Source organism: Nicotiana attenuata, unplaced genomic scaffold, assembly GCF_001879085.1.
Source record: "Nicotiana attenuata strain UT unplaced genomic scaffold, NIATTr2, whole genome shotgun sequence".
NCBI lineage: Eukaryota > Viridiplantae > Streptophyta > Magnoliopsida > Solanales > Solanaceae > Nicotiana > Nicotiana attenuata.
In genome coordinates, this window is record NW_017679016.1 from 4479 (window position 1) to 13528 (window position 9050).

At 36.8% G+C, this 9050-nt stretch overlaps 1 protein-coding gene across 1 annotated transcript; it reads left to right on the plus strand.

The window, feature by feature from the left end:
• The first annotated feature begins 1539 nt into the window (after positions 1-1539).
• Positions 1540-8764, plus strand: LOC109221697 (triacylglycerol lipase 1-like). The gene is made up of 8 exons (XM_019386162.1): positions 1540-1560; positions 1676-1747; positions 2168-2278; positions 2397-2540; positions 2625-2665; positions 2761-2837; positions 7667-7762; positions 8168-8764. Exons 1-8 carry the CDS (start codon positions 1540-1542, stop codon positions 8491-8493), a joined length of 888 nt encoding a protein of 295 aa, XP_019241707.1. The 3' UTR covers positions 8494-8764.
• Positions 8765-9050: the final 286 nt, after the last annotated feature.

Below are 9050 nucleotides of genomic sequence, written 5' to 3' on the forward strand. Positions count from 1 at the left end.
AATCAGTTCGGGAGTTGTTTTTATTTTGCTTGCAGCCAAGATTAATTCATATAGAGAAAACAAGATTTACAAGAAACAATTAAACAAATATCCTAATCAATACCCAGTTAGGTTGTCCGTGAAGAAAATATATTCTTTCCATGATACCATCATCGAGCCCTCTCCATAGTTTCTTTTCTTTTCTGTGTAATTTTGGTTGAAGTATATGTGGTGAAAAATAGTGGTAATTCCAGTATCAATGCTGGGTACAACACTGATGACAATGGAGGTGGGGTGAGAGATGACCATTCATGATTACACCTAAGACTTTTTGGTTGCATGAAAGGGGGGAGTGGGGATAGGGTGATTAAAAGCTAGAGAAATGCTGATAATGAAGGACCAGGAAAGCCTCACGGCTAGGGTTCTCCAAGAATGCATAAAAGAGAAACCGGTAGGTCTTTTTATGATTTTTTGTGTGCACAACGACGTAATCTTTTAGAGACATATTCAATGGGCTGAAGGAACTATTCAAGGGTATACGTTCACAAAGGATGAGGTGTGTGCGTGTGTGTTGTATTAAGAAAATAAGAATTAATTTGAAGCGGATTGTAAGATGAAAGGGGCAAGGTTAATATGTTATTTTTTTCCTCAAAAAGATCAAGGGTCAAGTGATTGAATCCCCATTCAGTGGTTCAATCTCAAAAATGGAAAGCAATCTGAGCCATGACCCTGTTGATTGTTTAGTACCCTACTTACTTTCACTCCTAATATAGTAGGCGTTTGGACATAAGAATTGTAAAATTCCTAAAAATGGTGAAATTTTTTTTCAAGTGAAAATGGTATTTGAAATTTAGAGTTGTGTTTGGACATAAATTTCAGTTTGTGTTGTTTTTGAAGTTTTGTGAGTGATTTGAGTGAAAATTACGAAAAATAACTTTTTGGAGTTTTTCAAATTTTCGAAAATTTTCAAAATGCATCTTCAAGTGAAAATTGGAAATTTTATGAACAAACGCTGATTTCGAAAAAAGTGAAATTTTTTTGGAAAAAAGGAAAAAAAATTCTATGTCCAAACGGGCTCATAGTGTTTTCATTAGATTTGAAATGACATGATTTGGTTTGCTTGCAAATGAATGTACTTCTTTCATCCTGCAATTCACGAGACACTTTATTTCAGTGTTGTCTCAGAACTTTGACAAATTTACTAGTAATACTGATTTGCATATTATACACAATTTTTTAAGAATTCAAATTGGCTTGAGATTTCAGTTTGGAAGATGAAACTTTGATGATGTTCTTCTTTCCAAATTAAATCTTCATAGAAATCCTAAGTCATTATTTGGTATACTTTTTCTTCTTTTTTAATCAGTCTAATATAAAAAAAAAGGGTAGCCCCGTGCACAAAGCATCCCCTGATCACGTAGGGTCCGGGGAAGGACTGCACTCCAAGGGGGTGTGATGCAGTGTTATCAAAGGCGAAAGGCGCAAAAAAATTCTATGGTCTGTTGGGGCTTTAAGCGCAAAGCGCAAATAAAGAGTGGGCTTTAACGAAGAAAGGCGCAAATGGAGAAAAACTACAAAAATGTATGTGTAGTCTAACACTAATATCTATAAGCATGAATACCAAATATATGGACAAAGAAATTGAATAAAATTTACGATAAAGTGAAATAACAATTGTTTAGTGTCGCCTCTTCAGGATTACGCTCATCGGCACGGGAAAGTATGCCTTAGAGCATTGGTGACAACACTGAAGCGCCCGCTAAGCGAGGTGAAGCGCTCAACATGTTTTGAGCCTCGCTTCAGGGCTTAGGCGCGCCTTTGATAACACTGGTGTGGTGTAAGCAGCCTTGATGCAAGCATCAGTGGCTAATTCCACGGCTTAATCAGTCTAATATACTTCTATTAATGGTGTTGAATATGCTAGTGAAACTCTTTTCCACGCTTAGCCAATATTTTTCTCCTATTGGACGGAGGATGTGCTAGTTACTGCCAGAGATTCATGCATTTCCTTGTTCTTATAAAAGTATAATTTCTTCCCCAAAAGCCATCTCAAAAGAATAATTTCTTCCAGAAATCACATATGCAGTTCCTGCCTGTTTCTTTGCAGTTTCTGATGATGTGCGAGTTACTAATATACACAACTTTTTGTAATGGAAGTGTCTTACTTCCTCGGTTGAATTTGTCTTAGGAATTCTGGGACTGGAGCTGGGAAGAGTTGGCTCTTTATGATCTTGCCGAAATGATTCGATATGTAAATTCAATCACAAAAGCAAAAATTTTGGTTGTTGGACATTCACAGGTTTTATTCTTTCGTAGCATCCATGTTCTTATGTAATTATAAGGGTTTTCTCTCCTTGCCATAGTATCTTATGTTTTTTATTTTTTTTTATTTTTTGTTTTTACATTTTTATTTTCAGGGAACAATCATGTCTCTTGCTGCTTTTACTAAGCCAGATATCGTGGAGATGGTCAAAGCTGCAGCACTCCTTTGTCCTATATCATATTTAGATCATATCACCACAAATTTTGTCCTTAGATTGGTCAAAATGCGTCTTGATGAGGTGCTGAAATAGTGTGTCGCCATGTTAGTTTCACTACATATATGACTTCAACAATACTCTGACAAATTTTATGCTATGAATTAGATAATTCTTGGATTGGGCATCCATGAGCTTAATTTCAAAAGGTTCCACTAAATCTTTCACTTCTTTGTCCAGTATTCTCATGATCTTCTATTGCCTTTATTTAAAGTTATGACACATTTTACTATAATGTTTGCAGTAATATGGGGACTCAAATCATGGATATGATGTGTGAAGGGCATATTCACTGTGACATCTGGCTGAGTGCTATTACAGGTTCTTCTTCATTGTCCATCCTCACTTTCTATGCATTTCCTTCTTGCTTATTACAAGTTCTTATTATACTTCTTAAGCTGGAATGTGAAGGATTGGCTGTAGCTTAGTGATGTGAAAAAGAATTTGGTCGGTTCTAGCTTCTTTTGTGATGCAAGATCAAGAAGGCCAAGAATCCAAGAAATTCAAGAAGTTCAAGAAAAAACAATTCTTTTGTGATGCAAATTCAAGAAGACCAAGAATCCATCCTCACTTTCTATGCATTTCCTTCTTTCTTATTACAAGTTCTTATTATACTTCTTAAGCTGGAGTGTGAAGGATTGGCTGTAGCTTAGTGATGTGAAAAAGAATTTGGTCGGTTCTAGCTTCTTTTGTGATGCAAGATCGAGAAGGCCAAGAATCCATGAAATTCAAGAAGATCAAGAATCCATTCAATATTAGGATTTCTTATTTCTTATTTCCTAGTAATATAGTTCTTGTTTTAGTAGGATTATCCTATGCTAATTAAATTGGTTACTATCCTGTGCGAATTAAGTTTGGTAAAATATCAAAGTGAATGGTGACATACTAATTGTAAAACGGCTTCCTGATAAAAAGAATTGCTTTTCCTGAGTTGAGGGCAGTGTTGTGAGGAGCGTGACGCGAGGAAAAGCGATAAGCCTCTTTTCGCTTAAAGCGTGAAGCGAGAAGCGAATCGCTCGCCTTTTTGAAGTAAAGTGGAATTAAAAGAAAACCAAAATAAATAAATACTAACAACAACAATAACATACTAGTGTTATCCCACAAGTGGAGTCCGGGGAGGGCAGAGTGTACGCAGTCCTTACCCCTACCTTTAAGAAGGTAGAGAGGTTGTTTCCTGTAGACCCTCAGCTCAGGAAAGATAAATGGAAGAGACAATAACAAGCAAACCAAATCTGACAACCGAAGCGAAAATACAAAACTAACATTAAGGAATGCAAACAGAAAACCGAAACAAAGGTAGTAGCAAGTAATAACAGAAGTCTAGGGATACGAAAATACGCTAAGGACCCTAAGTGGGCGTTTGGACATAAGAATTGTAAAATTTCAAAAAAAAAAGTGAAATTTCTTTAAGTGAAAATGGTATTTGAAAATTAGAGTTGTGTTTGGACATGAATATAATTTTGGATTGTTTTGGAATTTTTGTGAGTGATCTGAGTGAAAATTTTGAAAAACAGTTTTTTGGAGTTTTTCAAATATTCGAAAAATTCCAAAATTCATCTTCAAGTGAAAATTGCAAATTTTATCGCCGAACACTGATTTTGAAAAAAGTAAATATCTTTTGAAAAAAAAAGTGAAAAAATTCTTATGTCCAAATGGGCTCTAAGTGATGTATAAAAGCTGATGCTACAAACACGGACAAAGCTCGACTACCTAACTCTTTACCGTTATTCTCAACCTTCACACATTCCTATCCATGGTAATGTCCTTAGTAAGCTGGAGCAACGCCATGTCTCGCCTAATCATCTCTCCCCAATACTTCTTCGACCTAGTGAGCCACTCTAAGCCCGCCCTACCCACGCACTTCCAAAACTCAACCGGTATTTCGTCTGGCCCGCTCTCTCTTCCCTTCCCTTGCTCATCTTACGCATAGCCCTATCTACCTCCTCAGCTCTTATACGTCTGCAATACCCAAAGTCCCGACGACTCTCGGAGTGTTCTAAGTCACCCAGTCACCCAGCACAATGTTCCTATCCCCCTCTTTGTTCAAGAGTTTATGGAAGTAAGTCTGCCATCTTCGTTGAATATGTGCCTCATCTAACAACACTCTACCATCCTCGTCCTTGACGCACTTCACTTGGTCCAAGTCACAAGCCTTCCTTTCTCGCACCTTGGTTAGCCTGTACAATTTTTATCTCCTTCTTTGCTTCCAAGTTCTTCATAAAAGCGTTCAAACGCGACAGTCTTAGTCGTGGTAACTGCCAACTTCACTTCCTTCTCAGCCACCTTATACCGCTCCCTGTTCTTCCTCTTCTCCTCCTCGTCTACGCTCTCCAAAAGCTTCAACTACTGAAAATTTTAATTCAAAATTTGGCAGTCACAACACAGAAACTACTAGAGCAATCACAACACAAACGCAAAAGAAGAAGAAGGGAAGGAGAAAAAGAAGAACTGAAGAACATTAAGAAAAATTGGCAGCAACTCGTTTCAATTTATAGCCCAGAAACGAAAAAAAGAAGAAGAAGAGAATGAGAAAAAGAAGACCCGAAGAAGAAAAAAAACTTTGGCAACATTTCGCTGCAATTTTAAGGAAGGAAAAGGAAAAGAAAAAGAAAAAGAAAAAGACGAAGGAGGAGGAGGAGGAGGAGGAGGAGGAGGAGGAGAAGGAGATGGAGAAAGAGGAAGAAAAGAAATCATACCTGAGCCTTGAAGAACCTTGAAGGCTAAAGAGTGCTGAAAACCCTAAGTTTTTTAGTCACTGCTGATATTGTGATAAAAGAACTGTTTTTTTATTTATTTTTTCCCTTAAGAAGATCGTTGGCAGTGTTTTAAACACAAAAGCGATCGCTTCTGTTGCTTCATGCTTCGCATCCGCTTCTCGACGCTTCAAATAGGTGAAGCGCTTCACTTGTCGCCTCGCTTCGCTTTGCGCTTTAAGCGCTAAAGCGAGCGCTTTTCACAACACTGACTTGAGGGTCTATCGGAAACAAGCTCTCTACCTTCACAAGGTAGGGGTAAGGTCTGCGTACATACTACCCTCTTTAGACCCACTTGTGGGATTACACCGGTTTTTTTGTTGTTGTTTTAGTAGGATTATATTTGTAGTTCTAGTCAAACTAGGATTGTTAGTTGGTCTTCCATTCTTACTAGATTTCTTTTTCCTATTTTAGTTAGGATAGGTTTTTCTTAACAATCTCATCTATTTTACTCGTTGTAAGACCTATTTAAAGGGCTCAATATGCTGAAAATAAAGGGCGGTGATTAGTTTTTCTAATCTCTTGTTTAGAAAACGTAATTTGTCTTTTATTTCATTCTCCCATTATTCAACACTTAGTGCAATCTTGCGTGATTGAGGAACGAGTGGGTGGGGTTCTTTCCATTTTACATTCTTCTCACGTGAGTTTGAAGTATGCTTTCACTAGTATTGTGAAAAACTTTAGCGGGATGCTTTTGTTTTTCTCTATTCTTTGTGCTTGAGAGGTGCAAAACCTTGAAAGTACATTATTTTGGCACTAGCATATGAAAGAGATGTTTTTTCGCTCTTTTGTCTCTGCAGCTTGGCAAAATGAGTATTTTCTGATACTAGCTGTCCATTATAAGCATATAACCTAGGTTAATTGCTGGTGAATGGTTCAACTATCTTATGCAAGAATTGGCCCTAACAATATGTAAATGGTTGTGCTGTTTGCAAAGAACAAAAAAAAGGTGATTGGCATAGGCAGGCTTTTCAGTTGAATAGAAGGTAGATCCTAGAAACATCTTAAAAGTCAGCCTCCAAGTCATTTGAATATATCCTCTATATGAACTTAGTTTGCTGCTTAAGGTTTTTTTATTGCTCTACCCACTAGAAACTTCCATTTTGTCAGTTATATATGACTATCCTTGGAAGCAATACCTTTAGATTTCATTGAGCACGTTGGATATCCCTACTCCTCTTTAGCAACTATTAATAAGCTTAAAGGAAGAATGGAGAATTTATATCGCTGATTCCAACTTGTTTGCGACTGAGGCGTTATTGTTGTTGTAACATAACTAGGCAACTTTCTTTCGAATGGTATCAGATAATCAATGGCATTAGGAATTGTTAAGAATGTTGCAATAATTTTGTAAATGATAGTGTATCAATTATGATTAGTCAGATTTAATTAGATTGATTTCGTAATTAGGTAGAATATTTTCCTTTCTATCTTATCACTTGTATGTTAACTATTTAAGACCCAGTAGCTTGAGGGAATAATCAAGTTGCATTTTCACTCAATTCTTTCTTCCTTAACTTGTTTTCCTCTCGCATAATGTAGCATTGTATCTATAAATACATAAGGAATAAGAGACATTGTTCTCAAGCTTTTTCATGCTTTCTGCCTAGCTTATATACTGTGGTTGAAAAACAACTCCTTGTTCCATTTCAATTTATGTGACACACTTTCCTTATTAGTCTATTCTAAAAGAACGACATATTTCTATATCGGGAAACAAAACTTTTCATTTTACCCATTTTACCTTTAATGAGAAGCTTTTATAGCCACACAAATTGAAGGCCCACAAAAGCTTTTACCGTTCAAGCTTTTAAAACCACAAATTTCAAAAGTTTCCTTTTTTTCTTAAACCCCGTACCGAGTCAAACAACGCTGCATAAATTGAAACACATGGAGTAAATCTGAGCAAGTTTTACTTGCACTGTAATCTCTTCTTTACTGTTTGCAGTACCTTCTTGGTACTTTATTAATGAAATTTATCTTACCTTATCAAAAAAATACTTGATAGTTATGTTCAACTTCACGCATAGCATGTTTGCTTATCCTTAGATAGCAGGTTGGTTGGTTTTATGGCGTAGTGGCATTTGGTCATGGCATTCAGTATCAAAATATGTGATTCCAAGGTGGAAAAAAATTTCTTGGCTTTGGTCATGTTAATTCAGTTATATTCTTTTGTTCATACTTGATATCCTTCATCACTATTGATGGCAGTATGGGCTCTTTTTCTTCTTCCCTCACAAACCAAGCTTTATGTGATATGGCACCTAAGATATTCATGCAGGAAAGAATTGTTGCCCAATGATTTTTGCAGTCTTCTAATTGAGTCATGAAACTATCTCAAAAAGTATGAACTTTACTACGTTCCCCATGTTTTCTCATTGATCAATATTCGTGCAGGGAAGAATTGTTGCTTCAATGATTCACGGATTGATTTCTATCTTGAATATGAACCTCACCCATCATCCTCGAAAAACTTGCATCACCTCTTCCAGAGTATGTATATACGTTCAGATTATACATATCATTGTATGTAATTCTTATTTTCTTCCAAGTGGGATTGGGAATAGTAAGCTTGGCCCATAGGGTTGGGGTTACAAGGACTGGATGTCACATCTGGTTTAAAGCCAGAATCTTGACCACTGAACCAATACCGTGGGGTTTGTCTCCTATTCCCTGTTCATCTCAATTTCTTGAATCAGCTATCTTCAGTATTTTGTCAATGTCTCCTGGTCGAAGTTTAAATGAGGACTTTCATCCTCTAGGGCACTGTTTTACCTCCTTTGTTTCGCCAAATATGTTGATGTTGTTATGATCATTGCTACTTGGAGTGCGTGCACATGTTGTCTAACTGCTCATATTGTCATTATGGTCCTTATATTCCTGATCAAAATTTTGCAGTGATTCGTAAAGGGAATTTTGCTATGTATGATTATGGAATGTGGAAAAACCTCATGCACTATAAGCAACCTGAGCCCCCAGAATTTGATATCAGCCAGATTCCCACTTCATTGCCATTATGGATGGGTTATGGGGGCAATGACGCATTAGCAGATGTCATAGACGTCCAACATACCCTAAAACAGTTGAAGCGCAAGCCAGATCTGCTTTATATTGAGGAATATGGTCATATTGACTTCCTCCTAAGTATAAGGGCAAAAGAAGATGTTTATGACGACATGATTATGTTTTTCAATTCTGTACAAAAGATAAGCAGTTTTAAGTAGTGGCTGATTAGTATACGTGTGGTGGTGCTGGCCTATTCCATGTTCAAAGTCTTGTATATAGCATGATGATGTAGCTGGTGCTACCTCTTCAGACTGTAATAGCTTCTGGCAAATATGGTGTGTATATAAATCCATTGCCAATCCTTGTACAAGTGGTATACGAGTGTACAAGTCTGTCAGCCCCTCCAATTTCTAGGTAAAAGTTACTCCTAAAATACATTATGTTTCCATGAAAAGTATTGCATTCCTACTCATTGCAGGGACTCGGAAATTTTTGTTTACATGCTTCTACCTCCATCTTGAATCATATGCAACATTCAAGAATTAATCAGGAATCAAGCAACCAATCAATATTCAGTATATATTCGTGTAGAGTATGTAGCATTTGCTATTTGCCAAACACTCGATGACGTCCTGTAATTATGGGCTGTAGTACTCCTATCATTCAAATTAGATCCATGATGGTTACCGAATCCTGATTCGTTTGTCAAATTGTTCGGCAAATAGATTTGCACGATCAAACGATACATAATAATACTACAGCCACTATTGTATGG

Coding starts and splice junctions, on each gene's coding strand:
- LOC109221697 (XM_019386162.1), top strand. CDS start 1,540: ATGGAGAAAAACTACAAAAAT. Junction 2,541..2,624: donor TCAAAATGCGTCTTGATGAG/GTGCTGAAATAG, acceptor GCTATGAATTAG/ATAATTCTTGGATTGGGCAT. Junction 7,763..8,167: donor CTTGCATCACCTCTTCCAGA/GTATGTATATAC, acceptor AAAATTTTGCAG/TGATTCGTAAAGGGAATTTT.